At 41.2% G+C, this 19,851-nt stretch overlaps 2 protein-coding genes and 1 long non-coding RNA gene across 5 annotated transcripts in view; 2 read left to right on the top strand and 1 right to left on the bottom strand.

Moving 5' to 3' along the window:
• slc9a3.1 (solute carrier family 9 member A3, tandem duplicate 1) overlaps nucleotides 1–940 on the top strand; it is a 16,964-nt gene extending 16,024 nt beyond the window's left edge. For all 3 annotated transcript variants that reach the window (XM_023793023.2, XM_023793025.2, XM_023793024.2), the window contains exon 16: nucleotides 103–940. In XM_023793023.2, coding sequence (XP_023648791.2) covers nucleotides 103–365 — 263 coding nt within the window. In that variant the 3' untranslated portion in view covers nucleotides 366–940. The remainder of the gene's footprint in view (nucleotides 1–102) is intronic.
• Nucleotides 536–19,720, bottom strand: LOC111834097 (probable flap endonuclease 1 homolog). The gene is made up of 11 exons (XM_023793027.2): nucleotides 19,519–19,720; nucleotides 5,782–5,854; nucleotides 5,437–5,539; nucleotides 5,117–5,171; nucleotides 3,764–3,825; nucleotides 3,402–3,538; nucleotides 3,151–3,211; nucleotides 2,857–2,988; nucleotides 2,004–2,149; nucleotides 1,781–1,922; nucleotides 536–1,574 (listed from the first exon to the last, which is right to left on the bottom strand). Exons 1-11 carry the CDS (start codon nucleotides 19,598–19,600, stop codon nucleotides 1,527–1,529), a joined length of 1,041 nt encoding a protein of 346 aa, XP_023648795.1. The 5' UTR covers nucleotides 19,601–19,720; the 3' UTR covers nucleotides 536–1,526.
• On the top strand, nucleotides 19,174–19,517 carry LOC140581850 (uncharacterized). Its single transcript, XR_011984876.1, has 2 exons — nucleotides 19,174–19,233; nucleotides 19,349–19,517. It is a non-coding gene; the product is annotated as an uncharacterized lncRNA (long non-coding RNA).
• Nucleotides 19,721–19,851: the final 131 nt, after the last annotated feature.

The raw sequence follows: 19,851 nt of genomic DNA on the forward strand, positions 1-19,851 counted from the left end.
TTTAGCCGGCAGTGCTACTCACCACACAAGCAATTACTCTTCATTTCCAGCTGGCACGTTTTATTTCTGCGAACATGTGACCTGATCCCTGTACTCTGATAGGTGGGATAGAGAACCCAGCCTTCATGCCAGACGTGGATCATGCGTCCCCCCTGCACACGCCGCCATGGTCGGCCGTGGTAGATGACGGGGTGGCCCCCTCCCAGAGAGCTCAGGTGCAGCTGCCCTGGTCGCCCAGCAACGCCAGCCGCCTGACGCCGCTCCGCATCAGCACCCGTTCTAATGATTCCTTCATCTTGGCGGACAGACCCACAGCGCAGGGGGAGCAGCCCCCTCCCAGCCAGCCGAAAAGCACACCGAAATAGCCCTAGTGTGGCATACGGCCCCCCGCCCCTCACTCGCAGCCTATGCCATTTCCAGTGGCAGAAAGCTGAGACGCCTTAACCTGAACCACCAGAACAAGGACATGAAGGAAATGGGAGAAGAGGAAGTGTGTACGTGTGGCTGTGTGTTAAATAGATATGTATATGTGGATGTGTATATATAAAATTTCCTTTGTAGTTTCACAAAATATGGTAATTTAGTTTATATTTAATGTTCATTTTTAAGGATACTTACTACCAAATGATTTGTTAGTGGTACGACCTCCTCTGTTCTCAGGCTGCACAATGAGGTTCCGTTCCACAGGCTGTAATTTCGCCCGGTATCTACAGCAGTTCCATTACACTGCAGCAGCATTCACAGGGCTTCCATTGATCTTATCCTTTAAATATGCACTTGATTGGAAGGACGCGCGATGATGCTGCCCGATTACTACTTCAGAATCACATTTGGGGGACAGAGGCATTAGGCTTAGGAAATGGTTCGCTGCTGTAAAGCACTATTTTAAGCACTGAGATGAAGTTGTTGTTTGATGTCCATTAAAGAAATATTTTATTTATTCACCAGTATTTGTCCTCTTTAGAGACATATATAGAGAAAAGTACTGTGGGTTGTACATATCTGGACAAAGAGAGGGCATCCAGTCAGCTCAGCTCCTCTTACTCAGCCAGCTTTTGAAGAACAAATGCAATCACTAGGTTTCCCCCGGCGACAAAATTTAAAGCAACGGACACCATATTTTTCATAATATTATATTGCAAATTTAATTAAACAAATAAAATAAATAATATTGGTAAGATACCAGTAATGTTGGTATATCAAAGGCATGATCAAAAAGCAAAGACAAAATTACTGCAATTTAACCTGATCTGTAGTAATAATAACAATAATAATGATGATTTTTTTTTTTTAATTTATGGTCGCTGGTACAGTTCTATATAAAAATGGCCTTGAAAATAAAATGACACTATAGAATAATATTTCTATATGTCACCCTGCAATACTAAGTTTTACATAATTGGCCCCAATCCTTTGAATGAAATCACACATAAGGAAGTTCCCTGTCATTTAACAGAAGATTCACTTGCTTGGATCTTGGGCTTATACTTTTCTGCAGGCACTTGTCCTCCGTAACACTCCCCCTGTCACTGAGGCCTGGCCTTCTTGCTTCTGGGGCTCAACACTTCCGAGGCCTTTCACCAGAAACACAGCTGTCACATTTAAGACATCAATCACCTTTTTCCAAATGTTAGCACCTTTAAGGAGCCCACTCCTGCATCTATACCTGATTTTCAGATGTGGAGCTCTGGCATTTTTACACTGGCAACAGATCTACAGAAATCTGATGTAGGCAGTCACAAAGATCTTAGCATTATGCTGCTATGTCTTAGCACTTCACCTGTCGTTTTCGTGTCACCCGAAAGAAGTCCTCCATGCGAGTCTGCTGATGCTGACCCGTCTTCCTCTCCTCTTCACGAGCTTTCCTCCTTGCTTGGAGCATCTGATGGAACTTCTCCATCCGTCCCCGGACCCTGGACTCCCTAGAAAGAGCAGTGAAATCTGGCTTTCCTATACTGTTTATACTTGTTGCATCTTGCTTTATGGGCCGGGGCAGGACCTACTTTATGTGCTTCTCATGGCACAAGAACCGGACCAGCTCATCCTCGTTGGGCTCGGTCCAAATAAGATCTGACTGATTACACTGCAGTGGCTCTAAGAAGAGTCTACGTGCTTCCTTGTAGGTCCATCTAACAGGGACAGGATGAGTCTAAGAGAAATCAGAAATCAGAAGGTCACAGTGGAAATCGGGACAATGACACAGCAGATACCATCAAGCTGACAAACGAAAGTCATGTAAATTATTTATTGTAACTGCACACTCTATTCTGGCACACGATTAGATATTCTGCTTGATGAAGATTTAAACTTTTATGCTATTACATAATAATACTAACTGGAATGATTTCTCTGGGTGCGCAGGGCACAAGTACAGAACTAAATGGACATTTGCACAGTAAACAAAATGTTTACTCAGTCATACAGTATGACACTCACCATAAATCTATAAATGATGTCTTCTATTGTATTGATGGCCGAGGCACTGCCTGAAACACTGTTATCATAATCTGCTGTCACAGTGTGGCTTTTAGCTAACTAGTCTGTGTGCTGAAGGCCTCTGTTTTTGCAGCCCATAAATGAAAGAAATTAATTTAAAGAAGCCAATATGGAAAACTCATTTACTAATAAAACTGTAATAGGTGAATGCAAGCGTTACAGTAATAGCAGTATTTAGAAAGTAGGATAGTTTCCAATTGTAAATACTTTAGGTTCAGAAAGAATGACCCCCTGAATAGGACAAGTGGAGATGGATGGATGGATGGATGGATGGATGAAAGAATGAGAATATGGCCCAGTAGGTCCAGGGGAATTCTTTCTAGCAAGTCAGTGTGCAGGTAGGACAATACTACAGCTCACCCGTCTATTGATATGAAGCACCACCTCTTCTATGGTCTTGTGCTGCTGGATTAGTTTCAGTGCCCTTTTAGGCCCGAGGCCCTGGATCTTTTCACAGTAGTCACACCCCAGGAGGATGCACAGGTCGACAAACTACATAAAGGGAATGTGAAACTAGTTCCGGGGAAGATAATCAAAGAAAGACAAGTTCCTGATCTAGTTTTTTTGCAGTTGACAGATGACAAGCACTTCTGTGACAAATTAAACCTCTAAGGAAGGGTCTATAAAAAGATTGAGAAGAGAATAAAAACTCACCTCTTTGTGGGTCAACTGGAGAACATCCAATAGCTTAGAGAGACAATATTCCACAACATCACTGGAAATGACCAAAAGAGATAAAAACAGATCAAATCAATTTCTACACTTGCACTGTAAAATCATTTTATTCCAATACTGACCATCACATACAGAACTTATGTAACAGTTGAGTTAACCAACAAATGCTGAACCAATTCTACACCACAGAACAAATTAACAGGACACAAATGTAATCTACATTTCCTTACCTGTCCTTCTTGGCATCAAACTGGCGAATGAGAAGTTCACTGCCAAAAGGCATGGTATCCATGTCCTCTGATGCCACAGCATCAACTTTCCCCTGCTTCACCAGCTGGGCACAGAACGCTTCCCCATCCCCCGGGGCCTGGCAAGCCCAAGAGGTCAGGATCACTTCACTGCGCTTTTTAAATTACCACTAGCAATATCAGATAGTACTGTAGAAATACACGACCACATGGAAATAAGCGGACTTGGAAAGAAGGCGGTGAAACAACATCATTAAATAGACCTTGGAAGGAAAAACAAGAGGACCCAAACTAAGTGGTGATGATGGCATGTTACCATCATTCCTTGTAATGGAGGGACTGACCTGGATGTAAGGGACACCCAAGAGCTCTAAGATGCGCTTACAGTCCTGGATGCGAGGGGAGTCTATGGAGAAAAGCACAAGGCCTGAGACCAGTGAAGATTCTACAACAAGGCCATCCGTCATTCCTGAACACAATGACTTATTGATTAAAAACTGACTGGAAAAAAAACTGATTAAAATGCCACATGACTGACTTTTTGTCTTGTGTCTGGATGATGACTGGATATCTACACTATATGGTCAAAGGTATGTGGACCAGCTTGTCCAAAGCATCCATCCATCCATCCATTTGTCTGTTTGTCCTATTCAGGGTCACAAGGGGTCTGGAGCCTACTGCAAAAGCTATGGGTGCAAGTCAGGGAATTACCCAGGATGGGGTGCCAACCCATCACAGGGCACATACACCATTCAATGGTATATCCTGCTAACTCCAATTCATCTTTGCATGCTTTTGGACGGTGGGGGGAAACCAGAGTACCCAGAGGAAACCCTACGATGACATGGGGAGAACAAGCAAATTCCTCATACATGGGGAATTGGTGGAGACTCGACTCTCAGTCCCAGGGGTGTGAGGCAACAGTGCTAAACACTGTACAACCACTGCCCCCATTTTAAAACCAAGGGTATTAATATGAAGTGTCGGCCCACTGTTATTAAAATAGGCTTTAGTCTTCTGGGAAAGCTTTACATTAGATGTCGGAACATTGCTAGTGGGATTTGCTGTCATTCCGGTTGGCTATTGGGACCTGATCGGCCAGCATCATTCGGTGAGCTTGGGCTGCCCACCACTTCACTATGGACTTACTCCCAGTCGTTTTGACCTTTACAATCACCTCAGTTGCAGCTGACCAGGGCAGCTCCAGCAGGGCAGAGATGTGGTCATCTGAATTTTTGGACAGATGGTGTCCTATGATGGTGCCAAGTGGAAAGTCACCAACATCTTCAATGCAACCAGCGGTTCTGTTGCTGATATTTGTTGCAGGAGACTGCATGGCCGTCTGGACCACAATCCTCTTTGTGGGAGGCCATAGTTCTATCCACTGAGATACTCAGGGCAATGTGATGCTCTGAGGATTAGACCTCTGTGTCTTCATGTGTCCCAGAAGGTTGCCAGTTTAAATCCCGTGGTCGGCCCTAGGGTTGGGCCCTAGAGCAAGACCCTTAACCACAATTGCTCCAGACACTGGCTAACCCTCCTTTCACAAATATATGTCACTTCAGATAAATAAAGGTACTGATTATGCCCTCAACCAATATCAAAAATGACAGAAATCAAAAATCACAGGTTGAGTGGATGTGGCCTTATCCTACAGAAAGCGTCAATGCACTGAATGCAGTCTCAGTATCTCTCACCTTTGCCAGAAATATAGAAACTTGAACGACCAGCAGCCTTCGCTCTTTTCTGCAGCTGTGGAAACAATCTCTTAATAAGTCTCATCAGATTAAGAAGTGGCATTAATTATGGAGAGTTATTATGTCTCTTGTGAACCTAGAATGTCAGGTAATTGTTTTACTGTTGATCTGGATATGTGATGGAAAGTGAAGCTTGGTTTTAAAAAAGAAAGGTTAACTGATTATGTCAGACACGATGAGCTTGTCTAGTGGAAGACATGGAAACACGCGAGTGCCTTTCATTAGGGACTCCGGACTGAGGGTATGTCTCCCATCCTCACCTCAGTCTTCTTCTGCTCAGGCGGAAGTCCATCAAACACGAAGACAGGCTTGATGTCATGCTCCAGGAAGTGCAGTGTACGAAAGAATAGGCCAGTGAGGGCACTGCAACAGGAATTAAGACTATGTTAGCCTTTAGAACAACATCACAACACTCCAGATCAAACTAATAACAATGCTGCAGAAGAATATGAAACGCCTTTGACATTTTCATAAATTTCATCTGCATGCCACATATCTGTTATCTGAGTACAAAACTGTGCTCCAAATTATATATTATATGCAGCACATATGATTATATGCTGACCAAGTAACATGAAATAAACCGTAAAACACAGAAACCTCACCTCATGCGGAAATTGGGGACAGCAGAGCGAAACTGATTCAGTACGATTGACACATCCAGAGCAACAATTTTGCCTGTGACAAAAAGACACAGTTATTAGCTACTGCAGAAAAAATAGCCTAATCCTATAGGAAAATTCAGAGATTTAAGTAAATAAATGAATGAAAAATGCCACCATGAAATCACTTTCTCAATCGCATTCCCTTGTTTGTCCACTAGAGAGTGTAGACAAAAATGGTCAAACTGACATAGTTTATCCAATTTTTCTAAAGTTACTCATGTATGGAAGCAAGTTTGTTAATTAGCACAATCGTGGCTACAGATAAGGATAAATGGTTTAAAAGAGCTGTATCGTCGACCAAGTTTAAATATCGGCCAAGATTGACACCCTCAGACTCATGGGAATTTTACTTAGACAGAAATGTTCTGTGGGCAGATGGAAAAATTATTGGGTCAGAGAGATAACTAATCAGACTGTAGAGGTGTTGGGTCTTAGCAAATAGAGGAGGTGTGACCAAGACATCTGATTGGTTGGTCCCGCCTCCTCTACTTGCTTGGACCCACCTCCCCTACAATTTGATTGGACCTCAGTCATTCCATATATGCATTACATTTCACACTCAGTTCAATTAATTAATTGTTTTAAAAGTCAGTGCGGTATTGATTAGCCATACACGGTGTGCTAATGGTTGTGTAAAAAAAAAATCCATGGTTGTATTGGATGGTACTGTGGTGCTTTAGGAGAGGTTTTGAAATGGCTAAGCTAGCACTCTTAGGCAGATATAATGTCATAGTTTTACACCAACAGGAAGATCGTTTGGCATCATTCCCTTTTGCATAGTACTGTATAGATACGTATCAGCCATCACATTAAAACCACCTGCCTAATATTGCATAGGTCCCAATCAAAACAACCAACCAAAACAGCTCTGACCCATCGAGGCATGGACTCCACAAGACCCCTGAAGGAGTCCTGCAGTATCTGGCACCAAGACATTAGCAGCAGATCCTTGAAGTCCGGTAAGTTGCGAAGCGGGGCCTCCATGGATTGGACTGGTTTGTCTATTACATTCCACAGATGCTCGATCAGACTGGGATTTCAGGAATTAGGAGGCCAAGTTAATACCACAAAACTCTTTTTCATGTTTCACCAACCATCTCTGAACCATTTTATGGTATATACTGTAATATATAATGCCACCCTCGACAGGTGCGACTGTAATGAGATAATCAATGTTATTCACTTCACCTGTCAGCACTTTTAATGTAATGGCTGATCAGTGTATATTTCTGTACCTGACATCTAGTACTTAAAAGCAATTCACTGATTTCATGAAATTAAGAACGTACAAAATATAGTAATGTTTTTTAAGAACAATATTAATGTGCATCTAAACATTTACATATTAGTGCTCTTTAAAAAATGCAGTGACACAATCCTGCGAAAATTTACATACATATTTCAAGATTCAAGGTTCAAGTTTTACTGTCCTATGTACAAAGTACAGTGTGCAGAGTACAACAAAATTCTTGCTTGAATGCCTTCTCCACAGACCACGGACAATTAACAGGACAGTATAACATTACAATACAATTAATACTAAGTACTGTGAGATATCTAACAACATATAACACAACATTCGACACGAGGTAGTAAAGTGATGCGTGACATGGCAAAGCAGCAATACAACGTGACGCAGTGGGTAGTACATAGAGAATGCTGCAGCAATAATACAAAACTAGCAATAAATAATAACAAATGATAAGTGACAGGGCAAAGTGGTGAGCATGGGACAGATCAGTACAAAAGAGAGGTAAGTAACAGCAGTGTAGAGCTTAGTATTAATATTGCAGTCTTATAGTATTAGGGTACAAGTTGTCCCTGAACCTTTTAGTGCGTGTGCGGAGTCCTGAGCCACATACCACAGGGCAGAAGGGTGTATAGTGTCACTGCTGGGTGACTAGAGTCATTCATCATGCATTTTGTCATTCTGAGGCAGTGTGCGGTATAAATGTCCTGGATTGCTGGGAGCTGTGTGTCGATGATCTTCTGAGCCATTTTCACCACCCTGTGTAGGGCTTTCTTGTCCTGTGTGGAGCAGCTGACATAGCAGGATGTAACACACCCTGAGAGGATGGACTCCACGGCACGCCTGCAGGAGTTAGTGAGGACTGTAGCGGCCATCTGGGCTTTGCCCAGGCCTCTGAGGAACTGAAGGCACCGAGGGGCAGCTGCGGTATGTTTCGTCCACATGCGGTTGGCGATGAGGGTGACTCCAAGGCACCGAAAGCTGCCCAGCCTCCCACAGCGTCTCCTTCAATGCAGATGGGGGCACGAGTCGCATCTTGTTTCCTGGAATCATTTAGCAGCTCCATAGTTTTGCTGACATTAATGGTTGTCCTAACACCACTGTGCCAGGAGCTTCACCATCCCTCTGTAGGCCATCTCATCACTGTTGGTCCACAATGGTGGGGTCTCCCTCAAACTTTATCATGGAGTAGGTGCTGTATTTGGCCATGCACTGGGAACAGTGAGTACAGCAGTGGGCTCAGGGCAGTGCTGAGAATCAGGGTTGAGAAGGTGTTTCTACAATCCAAGGAAATCCAGGATCCAGTTGTACATGGTGGCATTGAATCCCAGATCTAGCAGTTTATGGATCCGCTTGGCTGGGATGACAGTGTTTTTAAAACGCATCCTAAAACTTTCTGGACCAGTAGCTTTGTGGATGTCGGATTGGTTAAAAAATCTTTTTCATGTCCACGACAGTGACAGTAAAATTAGCTTCATGGGGGGGGGGGGGAGATCTTTCTTTGCAAGCTGAAAATGGGTGTAATCCGGGCTCAGATGATCAACAAGACATGCACCGGCACCTGAGAATGCACGCAATTGCAGTTTATAGTTAAAATTTGCATTCCCTGCCACATCCAATGTGCGTAACGCATACAGTTAAACTGTGATTCCACTGTTGCTGTACTCATATTTTGCACAGGTGATGCCATTCCATACATTTTTTTGTACACTATGTACTGAAACACGAGTGCGGTCTCTGATAATATGACAGATTTCTGGTTAGGAAAAAAATGTCTGTTTTAGTGACTATATAGCCACTAACACTAGAATGTCACCACAGTGGCATTCTGATCCAGATCAGAGGATGAATCCCAGTACATGTCCTAGTCCCCAAAATCAAGGCAGTCCTATAGTGTAACTCCATCTTTCATGCCCAGCACTTCAACGTTCATGTGACTTGCTCCTCCCACTTAAGCTTCTCTTTGTAAACAGGAAGCAGCAGCACAGAGGCATGATCCAGTTTTCTCAGGTGTGGACATGGCAGTGAGCAGTACGCTTATTTATGTATGGTGTAACAGTGAACAAGGGTGTTAGCGCCTCTATTGGGCGGGAGATGTGTTTGCGGTATTCAAGCTAAATATTCCTGAGGTCGGCTTTGTTACAGTGTGACAGGGTATGCATTCTCACATGTAGTGATTATGCAATACAGTTCATTCTGAGTGCTGTGTGTGTTTCCTTGTGGTGGAATGTAAACCACGGCCATGATCAAGATACTCGAGGTTCGCAGTGCAGCTCTGTGAAATTATTTCCATGCCCGTACACCATGCACGCTTTATAAGAAAGCGACACCAACTTCTCTCTTCTTGCCCAACGATTCTTTCCGATTGGCACCTGGTCCACCGTGCTGTTGGTGAGCCCATGTCTCCATGAAGCAGAAAACACAGCAATTATGTAGATCTCTTTGGAATTTACGTCTTCCCCTGAGAATGTCCAGGTTGTTGTCCAGAGATTGAACGTTGAACAGGAAAAAGCTGGACTTTGGCGGTCGCAGTCTGCGGCTTTTCATTCTCACCTGCGTGCCAGCCCTGCGGCCTTGTCTTCACACTAGAATTTCTGGAGTGTTCCCAGGTGAGTCACATCGGGTACGTTTATCGCGGAAGAGAGACGATAGCGACACCATGTCGGTAACACTAAAATTTGTATCATGACTGACTGTTTCACCAAGTTTTGCGATCATAAGCAGCAAGTGACTGAAGTGGCTGAAAAGACAATGACACAAACAACACAATATACACACAGCAAACGAGTCTATGAAGAGTGGCATTCAATAGATCACTGGAAAATGTATACATTTCAGCACCAAAGAAAAAGGAAAATATGTACTGTAGAGAAGTGGTCGATACCAAAAAGTCTGGGATAGACAGATGTACACTCACCAGCCGCTTTATTAGGAAGACCTGCTACTCATTCACAAAAAACGTCTAATCAGTCAATTTATGTGGCAGCAGTTAAATGCATAAAATCATGAAGAGATGGGTGAAGAGATCAGTTAATGCCCACATTAAACATCAGAATGGGGAAATAACATTACTTTGACCGTGACATGCATGTTGCTGCCAGATGGAGTGGTAATGGTAATGCTAATCTCCTGCACAAATGTCTCTACGGTTTACACAGAATCGTGCAAAACAACAACAACAGCAACAAAAGCATCAGGGAACAGCGGCTGTATGGGTGAAAACACATGTTGATAAGAAAGGTGCCAGAAGGGTGGACAGGAAGTCAAATAATAATTCTTTGCAAAAGTGGTGAGTAGAAAAGTATCTTGGAATGGACACCACATTGAACCTTCAGATATATGGGCTACAAGAGAGGAGGACCACACTGAGTTCCATTCCTGTCAGCTGAAAAAAAGAAATGATACAGTTGAAGACTGGAAAAACGTTGCATGGTCTGATGAATGACTATTTCTGCTGCTACATGTAGAGTCAGAATTGGGTACAAACAGCATAAATCCATGGACCAAACTGCTCTTGTGTTAACAGCTCAGGCTGCTGGTGTTGTAATGATGCGGGCAATGTTTTCTTGGCCCCCTAGTACCATTCAAGCATTGTTTAAGTGCCACAACCTAATACAGTATATCCAAGCATTGTGTTGACCATGTGCATCCCTTCTTATAATGGCTACTTCTAGCAGGACAAACTCAAACTGGGGGCATGAACATGACATCCATGTCCACAATGAGCAAAATCAGGGAAAATACAGCAGTGGTCTGCAAATTTAGTCATTATTCTGAAATGTGTTTGGAATAAACAGATTTCTACACTAAATATAATTATCGCAACATAATTGTATATGTGTTGATGGTAATTTGAAAAAAGTGAATCCTTTGACAGCCCTAATTCTCCATTTTCCAGAGCGAATAAGGAGAGATGCTACAAGACAGCCGTTTCCCAAAAGCATCGTAGCACAATGAGAATCTGAACCGTTAGAGACAGCACTCAGTGTTACAAAACAGGGGAAAGTTATCCCAAAAGCATCATAATACGAAGATCATCCGGAAGCCCTTCCTTTATATTACTGATGAACCTTCCATGGTTGATGCCTTGATTGTGAAGAAATTTCACCCTATACCGATATATTTCTAGGGCTAACATTACTTTTTACTTAGCTAGCTAGTTAGTTACCTCAGGGTCGTGACCATTAGCTTGCGAAAGGAGCAACTTTTTGCATTACAAAACATGAGCCAGTTTTCCAAAAGCATCATAGCTCACAGATCTTCAAGTAGTGCCTTTTAATGAAAGCATGATGCTGCAGTTTCAGAAATGGACAATTATCTCTTTCTTAATGTAGTGTAAGTGTGCCATGAAGACAAGCTGCTTGGTAGCTTGGCATTTAGCACAGAGTATGAAAGCTATACATTATCACTGAAGAAGTGGTGCTGCAAGTTGCTCTATGATGGGCGAGACAGATCATTTCTAGAATCCTGCATACTACAGGATTACTGTTGAAGCCACACTCCTGCATTTGAGCCCAGGACTGCATCCAGTCAAGTTTTGATGATATTACTGGGTTAAATACTTTTGGTATATGGTATTAAAGTTTAACTAGCAAATGCTAAATCAAAATGTGTTTATACCGTAGCTAGCTAGCCGGTAAATCAGATATGGTAAATGTTAGCTAGCTAACACCATTTCATTGACAGTTCAATCACTGGGACCTGAACACCACACACTGTGTTGATTGAGTTTAAAAACAATTACTCACAAACACCTTGAGACATAGAAATCACACACATAACATCAGAATTGCAAGATGCCAAACTTGACGGCACTAATCATGTTATCACTGTATAACCAAGTGCTTGTGAGTAATAGTGTGCATAAAAACACATCCAAATAAGCACTTGCATCAAAACACTCTGCTTATAATTCATTTTCTATGTCGTATTAGTCATACAGTTTGCTTTCTTTGCCATATCTGACGGTTCATGTGGAGTTCCACAGTTCGCTGAAACGGTCTGACTCAGCTCATTTATAATAGACAAAACACCTGTTATAGTCTATAAATAACAACAAAATACAGCATTCTATTGATTAGGAAGTCATTTACTTGATATTTTTGCAGTATTTATTTACAAAAGTTTGCAAATGCCTGTTTGAGCTGAATACTGTATTTCAAAAATTCCCAGCTTAACTTCCCATGTGAAGTTTCTGGAAAGTTTCCTACCTAGCTGCAATTGACCAAAGTTGACTTTGGCTCTTTTTGGATCCTCACCTCAAAGGAACAGCCTTCTCCTGCACTAAAAGCACTGACATTTCCTCTGCAATTTACAAATAGATATTTATGTGAACCTAATATGATCTCCTGGTGTTTCAGAGGCAAGCTCAAGCTTCATACTGACTCTGCAGCATGCATGAAGGTAATAATTTATGGACTGTAATTATAGCAATTATAATACTTTATACTCAAGCACTGTCGAATTCTCAGGTCTGAAGGGCGTCAATTAATTTTTTATATGCGTAGTGCCGGCCAGGCAAATCACAGTAGTAAAATAAAGTGCAATTATAATCTATAATTCTAAATGACATTTCTTAATGGAAACTATGAAAGCCAAGGAATTGCTGCACATCACTTACACAACAACATTGCTTCAGGATGAGGACCAGGAACTGTGGTTAGTGATTAAACGCCAAAATGATTTACTGATGTTATGCACTAACAATGCCTAAATGATATGGCACACAAGTCACCGTACCAGTGCATTGTCCCCAAATTGACCTGACCTGACCTTACCCAGAAGACAACAATGAATATTGGCAAACATGTGAATGGTTAAACATAATTAGTCGATCTCATTTTGAGACATGTGCCGTGTGTGTTATGTGTCATTTGTTTTGCGAGATCTTGTCTGAGCTTTTGTGATTAGTATGACCTATTTGTGTTCAGGCACATGCACACAACATTCTTATCGAGGCTGGTTATGGCTCACATTAAGGGAAACCATCCCTCCTCCTGGGATCAATATGTGTTTGCATGCGAGTAAATGGGCAAACAGAGGATTCCATCTGCGTCACTTTGCACACGACTGTAAGTCACCAAGGATGCAAGCATCAGAATAGTATTCCTCAACTATACTTCTGCCCTCAACACAACCATTCCCAATAAGATGGCATCAAGGTCCTCAGCCTTGTCCAAGGGCTAATCAAAACAATACCCAACCATGCTACAGAAATCGTCTCTCAACACAATGCACCACACCAATAAAATAAGTGACTGATCAGCAGAAATAACTGTTACTGGCTTATGTATTTATGTATAGTCATAACTATCTTTTAGTATTGTAACAGGAAAACAAATGATTTTATGATGCTAGCTTTGTCATGCAATTTTTATCAAGACCTCCAAACCGCTCATAAATGTGTTGTTTGTAATGAATCTGGACTTCTGCTTTCAGTTTTCTTGACTTCAGTATCGATTAGACATTTCTTTAGCTAACCAGAAGAAGCCTCTTGTCTACGTATCATTTTTATCATGTTAACATTCTATCATTACCATGAGCATTTCATTTACCTTAGGGAACATAAGAAGTTAATGGCACTCATGAGGAGTCAATAATGTTTGACCAGGTCAGCAAAGCAAGTTTTGCATAATCAATAGAAGAACTAATGTGAAGAAGGACATATTATAGTATATACCAGTAGATGCATCTCAATTCACAGAAGAGAAATACATAAAGAGTCTGAATATCTGACTAATCATTAACCAAAACATGTTCTTTTGCATTACAGCACCACCTTTTGGCTGATGTGTTCCTTTTTGCATGTCACCAGGACTTCTCAAGCTATACCCATAACTAAAATTTCATATTTAAATGTTGAACGGTGTAGTCCTCAGAATCACAAGTTGTGAATGGGAGAAATGTACTGTAATTATAGCGCCCCCATTTGTTTTTGCACCAACCTTCTGAAACGTCTCAGGAGTGGAGTTTTGACTGAGACACTGAGGCTTGTTAACATTTTGACCATCTGTCAATGATTTGTAACGTTTTACCAAAATTGACAATGCATACCAAAATAAAAAAATAAATAAAACAAATCCCAATAGCTAGCAAATAAAGCGAAAAATAAAATATGCGCAAAACAATTATTTAAGAATTCAGGTCAGAAATTCTGATGACAAGAAGTATTTTTCTTTGAGTGAAAATATATGTTTGCAAAAGTAGGTTTCACATTTCTTGCAATTTTTTTTTTTATTATTATATGTGGAAGTGGGTATGCCTCATGCCTTCTGATGCGGCTCACTTGCCTGAACACAGTGATTTTTTAATGTACAACTCACAGTCCACAAGTCACGGGCCAAAATGCATTTAACGTTATTATAATGTCGCACAATGGTTGAAAAGGGGTCTTTATTCACAGGGACCCTGGATCTTTATACGATATACCTACACCGCAAATTTCACATTTTTAAGTCAAACCAGTTTGATCATGGAATGCCTTTTAGATAATCGAGGAAGAAAGAAATAATAATCAGGACAAAAACAACAGGAATCCAGCATTACAGGTGCTTGGAACAATCATAGAATATTCAGAAAATCATCTTGCATCCCAAAGACTGAGAATCACTGACCTGTACAATTTTGGGTTGATTTGGGGTCTATCACAGGCAAGATTTTTGGTGTAGATTTTCACCCATATAATGTTTTTGTGACGTGGTAATAAGATCCATCCAAGATCAGTAGCATAAATAAAGTAATAATAACATACAGTATATGTATCCTGTTCATAAGGTTAAGCCTCCTATTAACTCATCCTTCTCTTTGTTGCCATTAGACGTTGTTGCTTCAGTTGTGCTGTGATTTGTCTTAAAATTTCATCTCCATATCTTTAAACTTACAACATGTCTGCAAAGATTGAAAAAGATCTGTCAGATCTTTTTGAGTTATTGCACTAACATACTGTAATTAAATATCTGAATCTACCGTTTTTTCCCCACTATGTGGCGCTGCTTCGGTTTTGGGCCGATCTATCTCAAAATTTGATCACTTTTAATTTGTTGCCGATATAATACCTCTACAAAGTTTGAAGAAGATCTATCGAATAAACTATGAATTGTCATCTTAACAAGAAACTGTCTGTGTCAGTGGACCAATCCCAAATCCATATGTGTTTCTCATCCGAAGAAAACAATAAGCAACTCTTGTCGGAGCCAATCACAGACACCAAGCCTCACTTATCTTTCCCCACTTAGTCTTACGCTAGACATGCGTCACAGTGCTGAACTGGCTGCTTCATTCTACAAAGACTAATCATTTTGAAATATTTTCATTTTCTACATCACACCAAAATGTCTGAAAATAAGCACTTGTTAAAGCAAGGGTATGTGATTCTGCAGAAACCAGCATCCAACTGAAAATCCCACCCTCTCTCTTCAGGCAGCCTTCCGAAGCCACTCTTCCTACACACATGAAGTCATGCTGCCTGATTACTGCTGCAGGGCGAGTTCACAAGAGCGAGCGTGTGGGGGAGGTGAGCATAACGTATCACTGTCATATCCAAATACCTAATGGCTAATTCACGTGTAAGAAAACACCGAACATTATTCTAATGAATGAAAACAATGAGCATGCCTATCGCTAGTACTCACGGCTGTCAAGCTGTTATGTTAGTTTTTGGAAATTTGATTTAAAATGGAGTTGCAGTAACTTATTGCTGGTTAGCTAGCAACAGCTGGCAGCAGCTACGTTATATAATGGATGGATGGATAGATGGATGGATGGATGGGTGGGTTAGCAATACTACACAGCCAAAGTTTGTTTGAAAAGTTTATTTAGAATTTTCAGCACATTTCATCCATAATGTTTGCTGCAGTGCCTACTGATCTGCCACGCCTTTTCTGCTTCACCTTTGCCTGATCTAAGAACTTTTTTTCCAGATCTTTCTTCTCTTTGGCTGTTCCTCGACCACCTCTATTGCTTCAGTACATCAGCATGCGCCGGATTTACCTTCCCTGGTCCCCCTTCTTTCTCCTTTTTGCTTCCCCAGTCTACCCACCCCTGTCCTGTGTGTGAGCATGAGCGCCCCCTGTTGCTGATTGGCTGGAACAGTGTTGTGTGGCTCAGTCCGAGCCACTTTGTTTTTTTTCCCCGTTTACAGAGCCAGGGCTAGAGAGAAACACCTTTTTTTTTCAGCGCACACACAGAACAGATGGCTAGGGGACTGTGAGGAGAAGGTTTGACAAAAATGTATCAGATTAAAATCACATACCCTAGCTTTAAGAAAATGAGAGGTTATTAACTGAGCTTGTGACTTTTATTCCTATGGACCCTGATGCTTTCTAATGATAAACAGCTGGACCTTGTGGCTGGAAAGGTTGAAAATCCCTGTTCTAAGCCATGACCTCTGACTCTACACTACTCTAGCTTATGTAAACACCTTCATGGTAATCAAATATTTACCATACAATATTCACATCAAACACTAGAAAAAATGTGATCTTAGTGATTCTAACTGTGGTTTGATTGTCCAGATGGGCTAGTCTGGGTATTTCTGTAACTGCTATTCATTTGGGAATATCACACAGAGCAGTCTCTAGAGTTCTCTAGGGAGAATGGTGTGAAAAACAAAAAACATCCATTGAGCAGCAGTTCCACAGATGGAAACACCTTGTTGATGAGAGAGGTTAAAAGAGAACGGCCAGACTGCTCTGAACTGACAGACTACAGGCTACAGTAACTCAGATTATCACTCTGTACAACTGTTGTGAACAGAAAAGCATCTCAGAATGCATGTTTTAAACCTTGCGGGGATGGGCTACAACAACAGATGAAGTCAAAACCAATACTGGGTGCAACCCCAGTTTTCTTGGCACACTTTACACTCGTTAATAACAAGCAATCATCACTTGAATGGCACAGCCTATTTGACTATTGTTGCCCACAATGTGCATTCCTTCATTGCCACAATTTACCCATCTTCTAATGGCTAATAAGAACTTAATATGGAAGTTATTATTAAATCATTTAATGCACCATATCACAAAGCAAAAGTTGTCTGACTGGTTTCATGACCGTGGGCCGTCTCCTAAAGTTGGTTCAGCTGTAGGATCTGGGCACCACCAGTGCAGAGCTTGCTAAGGAATGGCAGAAGGCAGGTGTGAATGTGCCTGCACGCACAGTGAGGCGAAGACTTTTGGAGGACAGTCTGGTGTCAAGAAGGGCAGCAAACAAGCCAGTTCTCTCCAAAAAAAACATCAGGGACAGACTGATATTCTACAAAAGGTACAGGGAGTGAACTGCTGAGGACTGGGGTAAAGTCATTTTCTCTGATGAATCCACTTTCCAATTGTTTGGGGCATCTAGAAAAAAAGATTGTCCAGAGAAAAGGTGAGCCCTACCATCAGGCCTGTGTCATGCCAACAGTAAAGCATCCTGAGACCATTCATGTGTGGGGTTGCTTCTCACTCACAATGTTGCCTAAGAACACAGCCATGAATAAAGAATGGTACCAAATCATCCTCCGGGAGCAACTTCTCCCAACCATCCAAGAACAGTTTGGGGACAAACAATGCCTTTTCCAGCATGATGGAGCACCGTGCCATAAGGCAAAAGTGATAACTAAGCGGCTCGGGGAACAAAAGATGGACATTTTGGGTTCATGGCCAGGAAACTCTCCAGCCTTTAATCCCATTGAGAACTTGTGGTCAATCTTCAAGAGGCGGGTGGAAAAACAAAAACCCACAAATTCTAACAAACTCCAAGCATTGATTATGCAATAATGGGCTGCCATCAGTCAGGATATGGCCCAGAAATTGATTGACAGCATGCCAGGGTGAATTGTAGAGGTCTTGGAAAAAGAAGGGCCAACACTGCAAATAATGACTCTTTGCATAAACTAAATGTAATTATCAATAAAAGGCTTTCACACTTATAAAATTCCTGTAATTATACTTCAGTATAGAATAGAAACATCTGACACTGAAGCAGCAAGCTTTGTGAAAATCAATACTCGTGTCATTCTCAAAACTTTTGGCCATGACTGTATACTACTTTTGCAATACATGCGAGTTTATGTGATCTTTTGGCAAGCTCCAAAAATACTCCCGTTTAATTGTTCATGGACAATTCGCAAATAACCAAGACCACGAATGTCAAATGTGCAGATGTGAAGGGATTACTGTATTTCCACACAGCTAACGACAGCTCCAACATACCTGCATTGCTGAACAACTAGCCATCACACGATCCTCACTTCAGTTTATGAAACGCCGCACTGAGGTTAAGGCTACACAAATTTTCATGATAATTTTTTTTTTATAGTTTCATAACAACAGTTCATAGTTTTCAGAATTCAAATTACTCATTAACTCCTTATAAAAAGCTGTATGGGTCACTGTCACTATGAGCTAGGTTGGGAAAAATATTGCATTTTTACCCTTTTTAAAGTTTACTATATATTTTAGACTTTAGACTGCTCAGAAGTGATGTGTAAAGCTTAACCAACTTTTACTTTACAATAGCAAGACGACACCACCCTGTCACAAACCAAAAAAGCCATCATGCTAAAGGAAATGGCCTTTTCAGAGAGGTATTATGTGATGTGACTGATCACTAAGGTCAGTCAAGACCATATAGGGTGGACAAGAATTCCAAACTCACACTCAAAATGTTTAACATTACAATGAAACATGCAACTAACTTATCAAAAGACTTGAATCACGTAATACATTATTTATGACTTAAAGAAATGTGTAGTATATTTAACATTGTTGATACTTAATCGCTTAAAATGAATATTAACGATAACTAAGCGATACCTGCAACGTGAAAATCCTTTACATGCCATCAAACTAAATGCTATAAAAATAGCGTTTTCCAATATCTGTATAAAATTTTAACCGCTATACTGAGGACCCCAAAGGCACTCCATGTTGAGAATGATCCACATAAACACCACACTTTACTTTATCAAACTTAAACGCAACGTTAGAAACCTACAGTGGCTGTATGGCTTAAGGTTTCCGAAATGTTAGTGTAATGCGCATATCTTAGTGTGCTGGTTTCAGTTTCATATTATCAGCGAGGGTTGCCAATTTTAGTCAGTTGGCTAGAAGATTTCCAATTGCAGACCAGTATGCATACACATGCATACGCATTTACACGTATGTAAGTTTTATTACCTTGTAGATTTTGCAAACAACCCCAACGCTTCTTATATAGCTAATTTCAGGTTAACAATGGAAATATATAGATTTGCTGTATGATTTCTTGTCTTAGAGTGGCAGACTGAAAGCCTGAGTGTCACGCCAGATGCGTGAGAGATGGCAACCCTCGAGAGCATTTTATTCCAACTTCGATACAACGATGATCCTGCCACTCACCCAGCACTTCTGTCAAATTGGACCACCTAAAGTAACAAAGAATGATTAAAGTACTCGTTAACTGACCTGAATAGTCGTTTATTTTCTTGTAAGAGATGGCACTGGGAGCCTCACTGCGAATCAAGTCGGCTAATTTTGTTATACCCATTATTTAGGTATATAAATAAAAAAGAATAATTTATGTTTTGGGGAAAACGCGACAGCACTTCCGGGTTTGCGCGTATTACACTAACACCGCCCACAATGGCCGGGCGTGATGACGTAACAAAGACGAGCAGCTCTCCGTTTGTCACGCTCGCCCCGCATCACACCTCCGCCTTCTGGCTCTTTTATTACAAATTTCAGGCAAAAAAATCGACTGATAATGTTCAGAAATCTATGTGATACTTCGGAAAACCC

Source organism: Paramormyrops kingsleyae, chromosome 23, assembly GCF_048594095.1.
Source record: "Paramormyrops kingsleyae isolate MSU_618 chromosome 23, PKINGS_0.4, whole genome shotgun sequence".
NCBI classification, from domain to species: domain Eukaryota; kingdom Metazoa; phylum Chordata; class Actinopteri; order Osteoglossiformes; family Mormyridae; genus Paramormyrops; species Paramormyrops kingsleyae.

What these genes read in the sequence shown, in the direction of transcription:
- LOC111834097 (XM_023793027.2), bottom strand. Translation starts at nt 19,600, where the DNA reads ATGGGTATAACAAAATTAGCCGACTTGATTCGCAGTGAGGCTCCCAGT. An exon ending in CTGAGCAGAAGAAGACTGAG is followed by an intron (nt 5,172 to 5,436) that starts GTGAGGATGGGA and finishes TTGTTTCCACAG; the next exon opens with CTGCAGAAAAGAGCGAAGGC. An exon ending in TTTCTATATTTCTGGCAAAG is followed by an intron (nt 3,826 to 5,116) that starts GTGAGAGATACT and finishes TTTTCTCCATAG; the next exon opens with ACTCCCCTCGCATCCAGGAC.